The sequence below is a fragment of the Acipenser ruthenus genome, chromosome 36 (genome assembly GCF_902713425.1).
Source record: "Acipenser ruthenus chromosome 36, fAciRut3.2 maternal haplotype, whole genome shotgun sequence".
NCBI lineage: Eukaryota > Metazoa > Chordata > Actinopteri > Acipenseriformes > Acipenseridae > Acipenser > Acipenser ruthenus.
The window spans coordinates 8,262,532-8,282,771 of NC_081224.1; the positions used below are offsets into that span (position 1 = coordinate 8,262,532).

Here is a 20,240-nt window from a genome sequence, read left to right on the forward strand (position 1 = left end):
CTAATTATACTTGTTTCTTCTTGTTAGACGGCTAACACGATCCGGAGCTGTCGCTTAAGGCCAGCACCAAACCCGGACAACACTTCACCACTGTGGCAGATTTCAAAGCAAGTGCAGGCAAATTTACTTGGGACTTTTATGTTTTAAACAAAGCACAGGTTTTTTTTTCCCAAGTCAAAGGAGGCTGAATGACTGAGCAAGCTGCAAAAATGCATTTTAATAATAACAATAAAATAAATATAAGTACTACATTAACCCGTATTTTCCTGGATGTTTAAATCTGTGTTTCTGCCACAGTCACGATTTCAAAGGTAAGTTAAATTTAGCCTTTTTCCTTGGTTGTTTTTCTGAAAGGAGACTCCACCCCCAATTATATACATATTTGCTTCCACATAAATAGCTCTCTCCCCTTTGTTCCCTGTTATTTCTTTTGACCTCCTCCTCCCCTGCCTCCACCTTGCAGGATGCCTTGTCCAGGGGGATGGTGGCCTTGTGTGCCACTTTTTTGCCTGCTGGCTTAGTTATAAATTATTTTCAGATTTTCCTAGTTCAGCTGGTATAGTATGGATCAAAGCATTTCATGTTATTGCACTGTCATAAATATATAATTGTTAATTCAATAATTAATTTATTGTATAATTTAGTGGATGTCTCCTTTCTGAAATGTATAGTACCGTTTTAAATCCTTTCAAACTATAACAATGAGTATTGCATTACTGTGCTGTATCCTTGTATTATTCTCCAGATTGAGGCTGTACACATTTATTAACCACTGGAAACTCATTTTCAGAGTCATTGACTTTTCAGATGTACGAACAACCTCCATTCTCAAGGTGTTCAGAACTATGAGGTTCTACTCTATTTGCAGAATTAACAGTACATTTAGACTTTTGCGCTTAACAAAGTGTAAGTTATCATAACAATATAGGTAAAGAGAAAATTAAAATAACAGGTAGATGCCACTTAAAAAATTGCTCCAAAAAATTACAAAATAGCCTGTCCTCAAATGAGGACAATGGCACTTAATGAGTTAAACCAGACCGACGTGGCAAACTTTGAACCCTTGGTTAATTCCTTTAGGAACTAGTAGTATCATGAATACAAAAAATGAAAAGTGCCCCAGTTGTGTAGCTAGCATGACTATCAACAGGAAAGGTTTTGTATTCTGGTACAAACTACAAGAAAACAAAGTCGAGCCAACAAACATGTCAGCTGTTGGATTTTCAGTGGTTTACCTTATTTGGAAGTGTTCAAAAAGTCTTGAGATGGTGGGTGGAGTTTTTATCATGAATAGGCAGTTTGAAAGTTCCTCATTGATTAGGGTATAAAAAGGCTGGCTTGGAGGCAGCCATGATCTGCTGTCGAGAATCACACTGAAAGAACGTCGGACGGCCCACCCCAGCTAAGAAATACTGTACTGATATTGAAACGTTGGTATCTCCTATGGTTTTACCGCCAGTATTTTATAAGAGATTGGTCTTCAATGGGGAATCAGAAAAAGAACAGCAGATTAATACCGAAGCACCTTTACGAGCGTCCCGTTCAAATTTCAAAATTCAAATCTTCAGATTTCTTTATTTTCCCAGCTCCCTGGAGATATACATCTCAAATTTCAAGGGGGTCCTGGCAAGAGAACGAGGCAAGAAATAATGTTAAAAAATCAATAGCAAAAGAGATATTCAAAACAGGACAAAAATAGATAATACAATAATAATGCAAAAAAAAAACACATTAATACAATTAAAAGCATAAAAAGTAAAACAATTACAATTTACTTGATCCTGATCACAGTCGATATTTACAGGATTTGCGACCCTGAGTTTAGGAACTGTTGATAGTTCCCTTGAGTTAACAGCATCAATTAATTAGCGCACGTCGCCAAGCAATTGTAAGCAGGGTGGAGCTCACCCAGGTGTTGAAGGTGAGTCTTAAAAGAGTTTGTTATAACAGGGAGTCATTTGAATTGATAGAGAAAAGCGTCCATGTTTTGATTGCATTCCTTTTGCAATTATTGTTGAGGATTTCTAGTATATATTTTGACAAATGCATTTGTATAATCTGTCAAAGGCATTTGCAAAGTCTCAGTTGTGCATTTGTATTTAGATGCAACTGAAGTGCATGCATCTATTTGTATTTGCATTTGCGTTGGTAAGATTTGCAGGTATTTGCGTTTGCAGTTAAATGCACTTGAACTCCACTGGCTCCAGTCGGAATCGATTCAGTTCCTTCAACATGCCTTCGTAAAACATTCATTTTAGTCTAGTTGTTTTTTGTTGAGATTCAACAAAACTGAGTTTCTAAACCTAATTTAGTACCAAAGATCATTTTTTAAATGAAAATCCATGTGTGCTATGTGGTTCTTTCAAAACTGCACATGTGAGATCTGTGTAGTGAGAGGTGCAGGACAGGCAAGATTTATAGCATTATCATGTCAGCTACAATATCTTTAACCCTTTGCAGATGGCCCATTATAATTCTGATTGAAAATATACAGTAGAGTGCAAATTTATTAGAATTATATATGTCTATAGGAGGCTGTGTGGTCCAGTGGTTAAAGAAAAGGGCTTATAACCAGGAGGTCCCCGGTTTTATAACCAGGAGGTCCCCGGTTCAAATCCCACCTCAGCCACTGACTCATTGTGTGACCCTGAGCAAGTCACTTAACCTCCTTGTGCTCCATCTTTCGGGTGAGACGTATTTGTAAGTGACTCTGCAGCTGATGCACAGTTCACACACCCTAGTCTCTGTAAGTCGCCTTGGATAAAGGCGTCTGCTAAATAAACAAATAATAATAATATTTAGAACTACATACAAGTACAAAGCTTGTCTGAAATCATATCAAAATTGGCACAACCCCCCCCCCCCCCCCCCCCCCCCCAAGAAATTTACAAAATATTAACCTTAGTGAAATAGTGACAGTAGAAACTTCAGGGATGACACCCCAATGGAAACACCAATAGAGATCCTTTTTTTTATTTGGTGCAGCGTGACGTTGGGGTGAAAGTTGAACTCTGCTCAACATAGCCATAATATTTAGGTTTGCAAAATATGATCTGGAAGTACTGAAACCAAACGTCAATAACCTTTGATTTAATGTCCACTTTTCTCCCAAGCCCTGTGAAGAAGCAAAATGAAGGCTGCTTTTCTTCTTTCTCTGCTTTGCAGTTTGACACTCACCTTGGCTTTCGGTAAGTTACCAGACTTTCAGAGTGAAAAAAAACAGGACACTTATTTGTTTTCTTTAATTCATTACTGCCGTACCAACTCTGGAGCAGTTAATTATAAAGTTACATTTTATTTTGTTATTATTATTATTATTATTATTATTATTATTATTATTATTATTATTATTATAAAGAAAGATTCCATGCATTCTAAATACGGTTGAGCTAGAGGGATATAATCCCTGATATATGCCTTTAGAATCTTTGTAACCGCATCACAAAAACAAACCAAACAAGATCACTCCATCAGCTATTAACAAAATGTTGTTTCAAGTAAATTTCAACCTTTTTAAATAAGGTGTCAATTGAGGAATGGCTAACTCAAAACATCCAGGAAAATACAAGCACCTCTGAGATGATGTAGTCGCTATATTTAATACAGAGAGAAGTACTGTCGGACAAACGAAAAACCTACCATCAGCACAAGTACAAGCAGTGCTAGACATGGGAGCATTACCCAACACTGACTTAACTGAACTGAAATAGAAAGAACTGAATAAAATACCAGAAAACAAAGCTTGGGTAATCAGTGTTTTTCAAGACTGGTTAAAGGAAAATAATACAAACACAAACTTTGAGGAAAAACACTTGCCAGAGTTTAAATTTTTGCAACTGTCAAAAATAAAGGGACAACAGAATATATATATATATATATATATATATATATATATATATAGGACATATTTGTTAATGTGGATTGAAGGAGGAGAAGCATTGGCAGCAGATTCTAAGCAATTCCCCAAACACGATCTTTATAACCAGAGAAAGAAAGATGAATTGTTGTGGTGGGAACAATTCAACTGTCTTCGGCAGTTGATGAGCAAAAGATAAAATTCTCTCGGGTGTGTTTCATAGGCGTCATTTCAGAATGATCCGGGGGTGGGGGCAAAGTTGTGTCAAATAGCACCACTGTCCCAAATAGCATCATGAATGAGAGAACACAGGGCTTTGTCAACACTGTTCTTTTTCTTCAAATAAATTATACAGCATGTGTAATGCAGGTATCTTTAAAAGCACGGCAATGGTTTATAACAAACCCTAAAATGAGTTTCCACTATGTCTCATTTTATGCTGATAATGTGTCTTGGGGGGGGGGGGGGGGGGGGGGGGTCAAAAAGCGGAAAAAATAATGGAAAATAATATAGACCTATGACAAATCTGGGGATGCAAGCCAAGGTCTGTGGGGGGCAACTGCACCCCCACCCCCAGCCACATACCAGCTGATGCGATGATGCGTTTGAACCCTCAGTCCAGCCAAATCAACAGAATCCTGAGAGCGTAAAACTACAGCCTTATAACCCAATCCTTTCTGCAAGAGCCCTGAAATAAGGAGGTAGACTTTTAAAATAACACAAACATTGTTTTTCTCTTTTAGTCTGTGGACCTCTCCCAAAAGAGAAATTTGAGACGTGTGACAGCAAAGGATTGAGCAACTGCACCAAAATCGGACGCTCGTGTTACCAGTACTTCCGAGGGCCTCTGTCTTTTTATTGTGCCAATGTAAGAATCTTGATTCTGTGTGTCTGTCTGTCTGTCTGTCCCTGCAGTCAGCAAATACTACAGTACAGCTTAAGTGTCTGCAAATTTGTTTTAACACAATTTATTTCCCAGCATTATTATTATTATTATTATTATTATTATTATTATTATTATTATTATTATTATTATTATTATTATTAATAGCGATGTAGAGTAGCCAGTGGTTTCATGAAAATTCAAACGTTGAGAAGCACTGCTGTGCTGAATTAGCTTTAAATGTCATTTTGTTATTTTTATTTATTTTTAAAGTTACACTTCTCCTTAGTATTTAATAGTGTTCTGCTCCAGTCATTCTCAATGGTTCTGGGTTCTGTTGCTTCTCCAATATCAAGTTCTTATTTGAAATCTGCCTTTACCCAGCTTTAAGCTGCTTTCAGCTTGTCTGGACAATCCTATCTGCGCTATACAAACCTCATCCCCACCCTTCCATATCTCTCTCTCTCTCTATTTTATATATATATATATATATATATATATATATACAGTATATATATATGTATATATATATACATATATATATATATATATAGAGAGAGAGAGAGAGAGAGAGAGAGAGAGAGAGATAGAGAGAGAGAGAGATGTATATATGTGTGTGTGTGTGTGTGAGTGTGTGTGTGTGTGTGTGTGTGTGTGTGTGTGTGTGTGTGTGTGTGTGTGTGTGTGTTAAGGTAAAAGTTCAAATCTAGTAAATCTTTAGTTTTACCGGTGACTGTCAACATATAACAAGTAATGTGGTAAATGGCTGGAATTCTCAAGAAAGCTATTGCTTGATTAATCCACTGCTGGATGAAGGCATCCCCAAGATTCTTCCACAAAAGCTTGTCTGCTGCGTCCCTCATCCACGTTGCTCCAGCGAGTTTCCTAATTTCATCTTGCCATCTTCCTGGAGGTCTTCTTCTTGGTCTCTTTATATCTCTTGGGATCCAGCGATGGTCTCTTCTTCTTGCTACATGTCCGGCCCACACTGCCATTCCAAGGTTTTCGCTCTTATAATAACATTGCATACTTTGAGCTCTTATCCATTCCTTCCTTTTCCTGTCTCTTCTTGTTATTCCCAGCATGCATCTTTCCATACTCCGTTGAGTCGTTTATCATTTTTGAGTCATTTTTGCATTGAGGGTCCAGGTTTCACATCTGTAAGTTAGCACTGGCAGCACGCATTGGTTGAAGACTTTCCTTGTGAGGCATAAGGGTAGTTTCCCTTTCAGAACCGTGCTTAATCTTCCAAAGGCACTCCAGCCCATTTTTGCTCTTCTGTTGATTTTGCACATTTGGTTCTCCGTTGCCAAAACTAACTGTCTTAAGTATGCGTAGTTATTGACTTCTTCAAGCTTGATCCCATTCATGGGGTTTCCATGCTGGTCAATTTACACATGAAATGGTGATGCGCGTGCACATTTGGGAGAATTACTCGTGTAAATCAGGTTTGTGGATGGAAAAAACAGCCAAAGAGAGGGACAGGTTGAATCTCATTTACATGTGTAAATGACGACAAACACGGGAAAATCCATGCCCAGTTTCTCATGGAAACCTGGATTTCACATGTAAGTGTTAGTGAGCTTGTTTGTTCTTAAGTGACATCACTATAAATATTGCAAGGGAGCAGGTCAGCTGTCACTGTGGATTCCGAGATGGCAGAAAGTAAGTGGCTGCTGCGTGGTTTTATGGTTAGCAGTGGTGTAGTTCACCTTAATGATAATGCGAGCGGCTTTTTTATTATTGTTTTTTGCAGTGTCTGTCCTGTCATGTTGTATATTTCTTGTGGGTTTGTTCTCTGCAAATTCGATTAGTCTGTCGCCCCTCTCGTTCCTGTCGCCATGTCCAACTATGCTGACCGAATTCTCGTCCTCTATTTTGGCGTTGAAGTCACTGATGATGAACTTATATGGCTCTTCCCATTTTTGTGTAATTTTTGTACTTCATAAAAATCTTCAACTTCATCCGAATAGCTTGTTGTTGGTGCATATACTTGGATGACCTGAAGTTCATACTTCCTTGAAACTTTGACTATCAGTCTTGTGGACCTCTCCTCCTGTTCGTCTATCTGTAGTGCCTCGGTAGAAGAGAAGATGTCCACTCGAGTTCTACTAGTCCTTAGTCTTTTCACCGTACTTCGTTTAGTCCTACTATGTCCCACTTGATTCTTCCAAGTTCTTCCAACTCTTGAAGTCTTGCTTCACCTGAAAGAGAGCTGCAGTTGTACGTGGCCAGGGTCAGTGTTCTGTGGCAGCCTAAAATCGTGGTTCTTAGCACCATCTGCCTTCATGCCTAACTGGCCACTGCTTGGGTCGGTGGCAATCCAGCCTCCGGGGAATGAGGGCCATGTTTTTGTCTGTGCTTTCATCATGGGGTGGTTGGCCATAACTCACCACACTGGCCAGGCAGGTTGGTTAGTGCCCCTTCCACTTTGGCTGAGTATGTTACTCAAGCTTTCACAGCATGGTTGAACCTGCCAGAGTCAGGGGACCCCACTGTACTTCATCTTGAGAACTCGTTGCCACCCTCGTGCCACTTTGAGTCAGTGGAAGTTGGACTTTAGGAGGGATTATATAGAAGACATCACACTTTGTGGGATGGTTCAATGCTATGGAACTAATGTTGTCAGGAAACAAAAGGAATGTGTACTTATTTTCAAACTAGGCTCTTTGGAGCCATTTGGAATGAACATTCTATTCTGAGGTCATCATCATCATCATCATCAACATTCTGGAATTTTGTTTAAAAAACTACTTGTTTGTTTTTTATCAACTTCTTAAAGCACTGTTTTTTTGTTTTTTTGTATTCAGCCGATGAAGGACTTGTAGTCCGAAACGTCCTGATAATTGATTATTCTACCTTCTACCTTCTACCTGATTATAAGTATCTGAAATATCCTTTTCTCGGTTTTCTTTTTTCTTATTGATCATTTTGGTACACAGCACTTTTTCTCAAACTATATATATATATATATATATATATATATATATATATATATATATATATATATATATATATATATATATAGGATCTATGCAGGGTCTTGGTGGTGCCATACACCTTGCACTTCTTAATAATCGTCTTGAGCATGCTCCAAGTGATATTCAAGGCCTTTGATATTTTTTTATACCCATCCCCTGATCTGTGCCTTTCAAAAACTTTGTCCCAGAGTTCTTTTGAAAGTGCCTTGGTGTTCATGCTTGAACCTTTGCTTTGAAATGCACTACCCAGCAGAGGGAACCTACAGGAACTGCTGAATTTATCCTGAAACCATGTGAATCACTACAATTTAACACAGGTGTAGGCCAGTTAACTTGGTGTGTGATTTTGAAGGCGATTGGTTACACCTGAGCTAATTTAGGATTGCTATTACAAGGTGGGTGTACACTTATCCAACCAAGCTATTTCAGTTTTTATTTTTAATTAATGTTCTACAAATTTCTAGAATATTTTTTTCACTTGGAAGTTGTGGGGTAGGATGTGTAGATAAATGAAAAAAAAACGATTTTAATGCATTTTAATTCCAGGCTATAAGGCAACAAAAGATGAAAGTTTTGAAAGGGGGTGTAGACTTTCTATAGGCACTGTGTGTGTATGTATGTATATATATATATATATATATATATATATATATATATATATATATATATATATATATATATATATACTGAGCCAGCCATTATTCTATTTATATTATATGTTTCTGAAAATATAATATATGTGTGGTTAAAGTCAAGGGCTTGTAATCCCACCTCAGCCACTGACTCACGGTGTGACCCTGAGCAAATCACTTTGACACGTAAAACCAAGGTCCTATTGTAAACGACTCTGCAGCAGCAGTTGTGATGCATAGTTCACCCCCTAGTCCCTGTAAGTATCTCTGTATGAAATTGTCTGCTAAATCAGCTAATAATAATAATAATAATATTAATAATATATGTATAGAGTAGTGTGCACATTTATTAGAGCACCCCATTGCTTATGTAGTTTTTGATTTGTTGTGCAGAAGTCAAACCAAAGCCCTGGTAAATTGTCAAAATAGACAAATCATTGACTGTGTGATTATATTGATGACTTTAATAAGCCACACATGCAATTCATTTCAAATAGGAAGAGAAAAGGAACACAGAGCCACAAGTGGTAAAATGCAGGAGACTTTTTAGAGGTTGTTTGAGATGCCTAATTAAAGCAGAAAGTGGTTTAACATGGCTTGAGTCGTCTTTACACCAGAGATTTTGAGACAGTGCATAGATACAACACCAAAAAGATGAAAAAGCTGTTATTGATGCTAAGAGTGGTCATACTAAATGTTTGCATTACAAACACTTTCAGACATAGCTGTGTTTTTATTTCTGAATTAGTTTCATGTAATATGAATTTGCCTAAATGTTTTGGGAAGCTCAGATCCTCTGTTTTTTCTTCTATCTGTAGGAGTTTTGCAGAAGTCGAGGGTGTGGAGGACACCTGGCTTCAATCCACAGTTCAAGGGAGAACAACTTGGTCTTTAATCTTGTGCGGCGAGGGAACCCCTCGAACCCGAGAGGCTGGATCGGGGGGCTCAGGTTTCCCAAGGTAAAGGTCACGGAAACCCAAACCGGGCTCACTCCTGCCCGTTCTAAAAAAACAACAAAATACAAATCCCAAGACTTACTTCAATAGCAGTTAAAACTGTGATAGGACAATGGGCAATAGCAGTTAAAACTGTGATAGGACAATGGGCAATAGCAGTTAAAACTGTGATAGGACAATGGGCAATAGCAGTGAAAACTGTGATAGGACAATGGGCAATAGCAGTGAAAACTGTGATAGGACAATGGGCAATAGCAGTGAAAACTGTGATAGGACAATGGGCAATAGCAGTGAAAACTGTGATAGGACAATGGGCAATAGCAGTGAAAACTGTGATAGGACAATGGGCAATAGCAGTGAAAACTGTGATAGGACAATGGGCAATAGCAGTGAAAACTGTGATAGGACAATGGGCAATAGCAGTGAAAACTGTGATAGGACAATGGGCAATAGCAGTGAAAACTGTGATAGGACAATGGGCAATAGCAGTCAAAACTGTGATAGGACAATGGGCCACTAAAACTAACTGTAGCTAGCAGAGTAATTCCACAAATCCTTTTTCACTTCTGTCAGCTACAGAGATCTCGGGGATGGAAATAAGACTCCTGTTGCATAGCAGTTTCACCCATTCCAGGTTTTTCTATGAGCTTCATTAGCTCTATAGGTAGCAAGCTCAGGTGTGTCTTATTAAACTCATAGTGAAACCAGGAATGCATCAAACTGCTATGCAACAAGAGTCTTCTTTCCATCCCTGCTTTTAATTGCAATTTAATATCACTAGACTAGACTGGACTGGGATTACATTTTAACTGCAGTTAGACTGGACAGGGATTACACTGTAACTGCAGTTAGACTGGACCGGGATTACATTGTAACTGCAGTTAGACTGGACCGGGATTACATTGCAACTGCAGTTAGACTGGACTGGGATTAGATTGCCTCCACCTCTAGGTCTCAATTTTAAAAGTTTTTAAAAGAAATATGATATAGCACACTCATGTTTTTCTTTTTCATTTTTCAGCTTTAGGGTAAATGAAGCTCCCTGTTTCAATGCCTTATCCTGATGGAAATAAGACTCTAATTACATAGCAGTTTGATCCCTTCCTGGTTTCACTATGAGTTTAACAAGACACACCTGAGCTTGTTACCTGTACGCACTGGAGCTAATCAAGCTCATAATAAAACCTGGAATGGGTGTAACTGCTATGCAGTAGGAGTCTTTAGCCCCTTTCACACAGACAAGTTATGACGGCTCAGAACCGGCAGTTATGCGGCATTTTGGTCTGTGTGAATTGCCTTTACCATCACAGAGCCGTCATATTTTATGCCGTCACTGAAGCGTCACAACTCCTGTGTGAAAGGCTAAGCCGGCACTGAAGCACTATAGTGGCGGTGGATTAAAATCCCAGTTGACTGCATTAAAATACAATGGCTGATTAAAAACGACCAGCAAGTACAGAAACCAAAACAGTGGATGGGCAGGTGAAGCTGAATGCTATGGCACTCGGCGTATTTATTAAATAATTAAACAAAAACAACAGATTTAAACAAACAACAAAACCAAAAGGCATGTTCGCCAAACAAATAAACAGCAACAAGTATATTTTAAATATAGCCATTGTTTTTTCGCTCGCTCTCCCGTGTTCACCCGTACTCTCCTCTGTACACTCAACCCCCCGCAGCACGGACAGCTGCAGGTTCTTATACTCTGGCCGAGGGGTTAACTAGCTGTTAATTATCTTATTACCCCTCGGCCACAGTCTGCACGCGTTTGGTAAGGATGCGTGACTGTCAGCTAGTTAAATAATCAGTAGCTGATCAGCCACGCATCCTCATGGGTTTTTAAATATACAAACAATAAGAAATACGCGGCGCTGTTATCCGCACCACAAACAATAATACAAATAATAATAAATAAATATATAGGGGCGGGACACTCCGCCACAGAAGCCCAGAGCTGTGAACGCTCCAAAAAAGAAAAGGCAGCCCAGGGCCGGCATAGATTGAGGCCACCGTTTCGATGAAGCCCTGCAATCCTGGACCAGGGCCAGCCTTTACAGATGTAAATTATGTGATCAGTCATGAGTTTGTCTTGTGACTGTCAGTCATTGTGTACAGCCTGATAGTCATTTGCAATCCGAGTGAAGTATCCGTTACAAAAATAAATATTTATATCTGTCAACACTAAATACCTCTGTGTTCTTAAGAGAATAATGTGATTGCGGGTGCGGGTAAGCTCGGACTGTCACCCTTTTACACACCATAACAGTAAGTCAAAATAGTCAATATGTTTTTGTTTTTTTAATATATACCACAAAATTGCTACTGTGCTGCATTGAAGAAAAAAAAATGAATAAGGAACATCTGCTACAAAAGGATTACTGTATGTCCCGGGAGCGCTTCCATTCTGAGTGCAAGCTGTCGCTCCTTTAAAAAACAAAAAAAAAACAGTTAGCCACATCTGATTTGTCTTTTCTCTTCTTTTCTCAGACTAACCTCTTCATATGGTCTGATGGGACAAAATGGAATTATAATTACTGGGCATCAAACCAGCCTGACAACTGGCAAAGCAACGAGGATTGTGTTCATTTCACCGAATACAGTGAGTGTCTTTCTGAAGCCAGGCACCCCCTGGTGTCTGTCCTTTTATGTCGCAGTTTAAAGTGACTTTCAAGATTCTAAAGTCCTGTTGGCTTCTAGAGGGCATCCACAACTACTGAATACGCAATAGTGCTGAATTTCGAATTACTAAAAGAAGCTTAATAAAGTTAATGACAAACATTTCCACCAGAAGTCTTTCTCAGCATCTTCAGTGTAAATTCAGTGGCAGATGTTTCCACTAGAAGTCTCTCAGTGTCTTCAGTGTAAATTCAATAGCAAACGTTTCCACCAGAAGTCTTTCTTTTCTTCTGCAATGTAAATTCAATGACAAATGTTTCCACTAGAAGTCTTTCTCATTGTATTTAGTATAAATTCAGTGACAAACATTTCTACTAGAAGTCTTTCTCAGTATCTTCAATGTAATTTCAATGGCAAATGTTTTGACTAGAAGTCTTTCTCATTGTTTTCAGTGTAATTTCAATGAGAAACGACTAGAAGTGTTTCTCAGTGTCTTCAAATGTTCCGGTATTGAATGTAGATTCGTTTTTCTAAAAGCCTTCAGAGGCCATATAAATAATTTTAGTGGGTCTATGATGCTTACAATACTTTATTCTAAGTTAGCCACACTGACCTCTTGTGGACTGAAGCAGAGATGGAAATAATACTCCCATTGCATAGCGGTTTGATCCATTCCTGGTTTCACTAAGAGTTTAATAAGACACACCTGAGCTTGTGACCTATACACACTGTGGCTAATCAAGCTCATAGTGAAACTGGCCATAGAAAATATATATAAGGAATTATATGATCCATATATTTCATACACCAAAATGGGCAGCTTTTTGTAGTATGAAAATATGAATAATAAAATTCCTTAAATATATTTAAAATATACTTTCTTTCTATATGGGTGTGATGCAATAGAAGTCTTATTTCCATCCCTGCACAGCACCATATAGAATATTATAATATACCATATTTAGGGATGTAAAAAAATCGCTTATTTCATGGTGTAAAAATAGGTCATTCAAGATATTTCACAATTAAACATAATATTTATTAAAGCAGAAAAATAACTTTTTGATCATTTTCTCTTTAGTGTTATTATACAACAAATGTTCCTAAATACTTAAAGGCTTACCTGAAAACAATAAATGCAAAATTGTAAAATATTTCAGATTTTATATCCACCTTTTAAAGGCATTCTGTTTTCACCATCAGTGAATTATCAAACAAAATAAAAAACATAAATGCATGTAAAAATAACAATAGACATGTGAAATGTCCCCTTGGACTGGACAGAGCAAATCTTTAGCAGAAATATTTCAGATTTTTGATGCAGCTGGTGTCTTTTTCATTGAAGACGTTTTATAGAAATCGTGCAGCTCTGTGAAGCGTGTGTTCAATCATTTACTGGAAGGAAGCAAACTAAACCGGCTGCCAGGTTCCTAGAAGCAGTCTAACAGGTAGTGTATAAGGCAAGCGTTTCCTGTATTTATTTTTAAGTGATATCATTTTATTATATGTACACTATTCTTTTGGAAATGGGAATTTTCACAGGGAACATGGAAATCATGATATCCGTGACAACGGTGAAACAAATACAGCCTTAATCATATTCTATAGGTATTGGGCAGTTTGATTTAACCAGTATTTCAAATGAGTTGTGAAAAGATTTCTTCAGTAACTTGTCCCAGAGCTAGCTGTGCTTTGACTTGTTCCAGAGCTAGCTGTGCTTTGACTTGTTCCAGAGCTAGCTGTGCTTTGACTTGTCCCAGAGCTAGCTGTGCTTTGACTTGTTCCCCTGCAGATGTCTCACGCTGGAACGACCTGAGCTGCTCTACTCCGCAGGGTTTCGTCTGCAAATTTCACCATCGAGGCTGAAGACAAGAGGGGCGACGGAGGATGATAACAGCGCTTCTACCGCTTTCTGCTTGTTGGAAATAAATAAATAAATAGTCCTGCAGTGGTAGAATAGGAGGAGTAAGAATACACCACGTTATCGATGAGTCACGATACTTTCTTTACATGATACAGTAGTGTGCACATTTATTAGGTAAGGCTCTGTGAAACCAACCGTAATGCTAATCAGAATGTGTGAAACCAGCCATAATGCAATCATAATATGTGAAACCAGCCCTAATGCTAATCAGAATGTGTGAAACCAGCCCTAGATTACAATGTTTAATTCAGAGCTTCAAGACACTCGAAACCACCAGTAGCTGAAATATTCATCTGCTTGACTTAAAGGTTTTGCCCTGCATTGTAAAATCTGTTTCATAGATCACTAGGCTATTAACAACAAGAGGGTGACTGCAGTCCAAGTTATCAGCCTTAAATGGCTGCATGGCCTTACAATGGAACAGAACTGAACTGAACAAATCGGTACGATGGGATTTAGATTCATTTTAATTCAACCGTTAAACCCTGTTTTATATTATATTTCATTAATGCAATCTGTCTTTATTTACTCGAATTTAATTATTATATATTTTTTTCTTTTACAAATATAATATATACAGAATATATAGAGAATAATGCAGGGGGTAGTGTGTGATATGAGAATGCCCACCCGAGGGGCGGGATGTTACATTAACCCAGAGGGCGAAGGCCGTGGGGGCATTCAATTCTCATTTATCTCACACTACCCCATGCATTGTTTTTTATAATCTCTGCTGAGCAATTTGTTTTCCCCGGGGTGTTGACTCGGCAGAACCCAGGTATATATACGTAATGCAGCATCTAAATTTTCAGAGGATTTATAATGTTTTTTGTCTTAGCATTCTGTAATTCTGATTGGCTCAGAAAAGCTATAACAACATTTAAAAAAAAGCAATCCAGTATATTAAAAAATACTTTATTGGTTAAACCCCCCCCCCCCCCATCACATTTCAGCTTGGATGAAGGCAATGCTAAGTTGAAACACTTTGTTTTTTTAATGTTCTTTTTGTATCCAATAAATTGTCAGTTGCGGGGGTTTCCTTTCCTTTCTTTCGAAGCGGCACGTTTCAGACCTGTGCACTGTAGCTAACCATGTCATGTACTCGTGTATATATGTGTGTGTGTGTGTGTGTGAGGTTCTACACTGTATCGCAGTTTGGACTTGCAAAGCCTATTATGCAATAAAGCTTTTTAAAGCATCTCAAATCATTGTGTGCCTGAATTTTTCAACCAGAATTTCTTAAAAGAAAGAACAGGGTTTGTATTCCTTGACTGGCAAAAGCAGTGAAATCAAAAGAAGGTGATCCTGCCCCCCCCACCACCCCCCTATTAAAATACATGGTGCTAATTAAATCATTCTAGTGCAGGGATGGTAATAAGACTCCTGTTGCACAGCAGTTTCACCCATTCCAGGTTTTACTAGGAGCTTGATCAGCCTCAGTGTGTACAGGTAGCAAGTTCAGGTGTGTCGTATGAAACTCCTAGTGAAATAAGGAATGGATCAAACTGCTGTGATATGCTGTAATCTTTTTTTCCATCCCTGCATTGTAACTAGTTTATTATCACTAGACTAGAATGTACTGGAATTACATCGTAACTGTTTAATGTGATATCTTGTAACAATTGTAAGTCGCGTCTGCTAAGAAATAAATAATAATAATAACTGCAGTTAGACTGGACTGTGCTAGAATTACATTGCAGGGATGGTAAAAAAAACCTCCTTTTGCACAATAGTTTAATTCCAGGTTTCACTACCAGCTTGATTCAACAGGAAAAGCCAGCAGGTCTCAATAACCCTGACCCGACCCCCCTCTCACCCTCACTGAGAAAAACACCTAAGCTTTATACTTACAAGTCCCCACATTGCTTCTCCCCAGGACAGACCTTGCCTACTTGCACCAGCTACAATAAACTCTTAAGAAAACTCTCATGTAAATATCTGAAGCCCTGCACCTGTAAATAATGTTTGTTTCATTCTAATTGTGTATTATTTTGAATTACAGTTTTACAGGGATGCGGTTAACATGTGCAGAATGTGGCCAGCTCTTAACTGATTAATTGATGATAAGTTACGCCCAATCCCATGGTATGAAAGAGGAGCTGGGAGACCGCTCCATGGTTAGTTTAGGGCAGAGTGTCTTCTGGTTTTCATTCCAGCTGAGCACTCAGTTACTTAATTGAACTAATAATTTGTTTAATTAGACCTTTTTAATTGTTTTCAGCTCTTAAATAGTTGCAGATTTAAAGTTACCTATAAAAACTTAGAACTTGAAAACAATTAAAAAGGTCTAATTAAGCAAATTATTAGTTCAATTAAGGGCTCAATTAAGTACAGTAATTGAGGACTCAGCTGGAACAAAAACCATAAGACACTGGTCCCCCAGGACAAGGGTTTAGGGAAAGGACTGGGAGCAACAGGTTGTGCTCCCTGCTTCCTGCCTCTGCACTGTGATAGCACAGCTGTGTTTCTGATTTGAAACAGAAGTCTTATTTGCATCCCTGCATTGTAACTGCAATTTAATATCAGTAGACTACACTGTACTGGAACTACATTGTAACTACAGTCAGACTACAATTAGATTGCAGAGATGACAATAAAACTCCTATTGCATAGCAGTTCCATCCACTCCAGGTTTTACTACAAGCTTGATTAGCCCCAGTGTATATGAATCAGGAGCTGGGATAAAGCTCCCTGGTTAGTTGAGGGAGAGGACTGGGAGCAGCTGAGCTGCAATCTTCCACCTCCGTATCGTCATTCCTACCGCCAGTCAGACGCGGCGGCAACGCTACCCTTTCACACCATCAAACACTTATTATATTCAAACAAAAGTGCAGTAACAAGCGTAAGCAAGGGGAGTTCATTCTGAATAATGCTTACACACTTTTATATCACTCCAACATACAAGGTAATTTACCTTGTATGCTGAAATAGGTGACACTGCTGTGCAATAGGAGTCTTATTTCCATCCCTGCACTGTAATTCCAGTACACCCTAACTGCAGTTACAATGTAATTCAGTACAGTCTAACTGCAGTTACAATGTAATTCAGTACACCCTAACTGCAGTTACAATGTAATTCAGTACAGTCTAACTGCAGTTACAATGTAATTCAGTACACCCTAACTGAAGTTACAATGTAATTCAGTACAGTCTAACTGCAGTTACAATGTAATTCCAGTACACCCTAACTGCATTTACAATGTAATTCAGTACACCCTAACTGCAGTTACAATGTAATTCAGTACAGTCTAACTGCAGTTACAATGTAATTCAGTACAGTCTAACTGCAGATACAATGTAATTCAGTACAGTCTAACTGCAGTTACAATGTAATTCAGTACACCCTAACTGCAGTTACAATGTAATTCAGTACAGTCTAACTGCAGTTACAATGTAATTCCAGTACACCCTAACTGCATTTACAATGTAATTCAGTACACCCTAACTGCAGTTACAATGTAATTCAGTACAGTCTAACTGCAGTTACAATGTAATTCAGTACAGTCTAACTGCAGATACAATGTAATTCAGTACAGTCTAACTGCAGTTACAATGTAATTCCAGTACACCCTAACTGCAATTACAATGTAATTCAGTACACCCTAACTGCAGTTACAATGTAATTCAGTCCAGTCTAACTGCAGGTACAATGTAATTCAGTACAGTCTAACTGCAGTTACAATGTAATTCAGTACACCCTAACTGCAGTTACAATGTAATTCAGTACACCCTAACTGCAGTTACAATGTAATTCAGTCCAGTCTAACTGCAGTTACAATGTAATTCAGTACACCCTAACTGCAGTTACAATGTAATTCAGTACACCATAACTGCAGTTACAATGTAATTCCAGTACACCCTAACTGCAGTTACAATGTAATTCAGTACACCCTAACTGCAGTTACAATGTAATTCAGTACACCCTAACTGCAGTTACAATGTAATTCAGTACACCCTAACTGCATTTACAATGTAATTCAGTCCAGTCTAACTGCAGTTACAATGTAATTCAGTACACCCTAACTGCAGTTACAATGTAATTCAGTACACCCTAACTGCAGTTACAATGTAATTCAGTACACCCTAACTGCATTTACAATGTAATTCAGTCCAGTCTAACTGCAGTTACAATGTAATTCAGTACTCCCTAACTGCATTTACAATGTAATTCAGTACACCCTAACTGCAGTTACAATGTAATTCCAGTACACCCTAACTGCAGTTACAATGTAATTCAGTCCAGTCTAACTGTAGTTACAATGTAATTCAGTACACCCTAACTGCAGTTACAATGTAATTCAGTCCACCCTAACTGCATTTACAATGTAATTCAGTACAGTCTAACTGCAGATACAATGTAATTCAGTCCAGTCTAACTGCAGTTACAATGTAATTCAGTACACCATAACTGCAGTTACAATGTAATTCCAGTACAGCCTAACTGCAGTTACAATGTAATTCAGTACACCCTAACTGCATTTACAATGTAATTCAGTCCAGTCTAACTGCAGTTACAATGTAATTCAGTACTCCCTAACTGCATTTACAATGTAATTCAGTACACCCTAACTGCAGTTACAATGTAATTCCAGTACACCCTAACTGCAGTTACAATGTAATTCAGTACACCCTAACTGCAGTTACAATGTAATTCAGTACACCCTAACTGCAGTTACAATGTAATTCAGTACACCCTAACTGCATTTACAATGTAATTCAGTCCAGTCTAACTGCAGTTACAATGTAATTCAGTACTCCCTAACTGCATTTACAATGTAATTCAGTACACCCTAACTGCAGTTACAATGTAATTCAGTACACCCTAACTGCAGTTACAATGTAATTCCAGTCCAGTCCAACTACAGTTACAATGTAATTTAGTACAGTCTAACTGCAGTTACAATGTAATTCAGTACACCCTAACTGCATTTACAATGTAATTCAGTCCAGTCTAACTGCAGTTACAATGTAATTCAGTACACCCTAACTGCAGTTACAATGTAATTCCAGTCCAGTCTAACTGCAGTTACAATGTAATTCCAGTACAGTCTAACTGCAGTTACAATGTAATTCAGTACAGTCTAACTGCAGTTACAATGTAATTCAGTACAGTCTAACTGCAGTTACAATGTAATTCCAGTACAGTATAGAGCAGGGATCTCCAACCCTGGTCCTGGAGAGCCCCTATCCAGCAGGGTTTATAGGTGTCTTTACATCAACTGAGAGATTGGTTGAAACGAAAACCAGCCGCCCCAGTAGCTCTCCAGGACAAAGGATGGAGACCCCTGGTCTAGTCTAATGATATTAAATTGCAGTTACAACGCAGGGATGAAAATAAGACTCCCATTGCACAGCACTTTGATCCATTCCAGATTTCACTATGAGCTTAATAAAAAAAAAAGTGTCTTGAAAACCAAAACAGTTTCAAACCTACGATGTTGAGGCAAGCTTCTCGCTAAATTCACGCTCGGATTTTATTATAATTTATGTGTAAAGTAAATATAAATGATTTAAAATGTATTTTTAAACAAGAATTCTAGTAGTTGATTAATGAAAGATACGTGGACTAGCTGACACCGATGTATTATTCTACAGTGCATTTTAACAATTGTGCTTCATCTCTGCAATATACAGTAATATAATAATAACAACGAACATGATAAAATGACATGTCTATACACACATTGTGCTGCTTATTTTTTATTAGTAGCCTATTATTTGGACAGTTTCCTACAAAACGGCATGTCTTGCCATTTAGGGACCAGCAAGACATAGAATCGACGTAACGAAACTGCAGTTTTCTCTTTCTCAGGAAGTTTCTGAATGGTGGTTGCAGTCTGCAGCACAACACTAGACCACGCTGTTTACGCTTGTTTGATTTACATTAAAAATGACGTCTTACAATTCAATTTACAGAGGTTTCAAAACGCACTAATGCCGTTTGCCATTGACTCGCCCGCTTGTTTAGAAACACCTAGCAGCGGATGTGATGTAAAGAGGCGCATTGGCCTCAGGTGCTTCCTAGTTCCCTTGCAGTCCCGAAGCATTCTGGGAATTATAGTCCTACAAACCCTCTCACACTACAATTTGTCTCCTCCCCCTTCTCTGCCACACAATCTATATGCAGCATCAGAAGTTCTATTAGGTTAGAAATCAGAGCAGCACTTGTAGGACGCTCAGTCCAACATTACAACATGGAGTTTAACACAGTGTAGTGCATATACTGTTTGACTACTGCAACTCCCTCCTGGCTGGCCTCCCTGTGTCCGCCACCCGTCCGCTCCACCTCATCCAGAACTCCGCTGCTCGCCTGGTGTTCTCTCTGCCTCGCTTCTCCCACGCAACTCCACTGCACAGCTCACTCCACTGGCTCCCGATCACCGCTCGCA

At 38.5% G+C, this 20,240-nt stretch overlaps 1 protein-coding gene across 1 annotated transcript; it reads left to right on the forward strand.

Moving 5' to 3' along the window:
- Window positions 1–214: 214 nt before the first annotated feature.
- LOC117965635 (galactose-specific lectin nattectin-like) lies at window positions 215–14,344 on the forward strand. Its single transcript, XM_059008268.1, has 6 exons — window positions 215–311; window positions 3,114–3,188; window positions 4,600–4,724; window positions 9,171–9,311; window positions 11,799–11,910; window positions 13,720–14,344. The coding sequence occupies exons 2-6, from the start codon at window positions 3,131–3,133 to the stop codon at window positions 13,791–13,793; spliced, it is 510 nt and encodes a 169-aa protein (XP_058864251.1). The 5' UTR covers window positions 215–311; window positions 3,114–3,130; the 3' UTR covers window positions 13,794–14,344.
- Window positions 14,345–20,240: the final 5,896 nt, after the last annotated feature.

Coding starts and splice junctions, on each gene's coding strand:
- LOC117965635 (XM_059008268.1), top strand. CDS start 3,131: ATGAAGGCTGCTTTTCTTCTTTCTCTGCTTTGCAGTTTGACACTCACC. Junction 4,725..9,170: donor TGTCTTTTTATTGTGCCAAT/GTAAGAATCTTG, acceptor TTCTATCTGTAG/GAGTTTTGCAGAAGTCGAGG. Junction 11,911..13,719: donor TGTTCATTTCACCGAATACA/GTGAGTGTCTTT, acceptor GTTCCCCTGCAG/ATGTCTCACGCTGGAACGAC.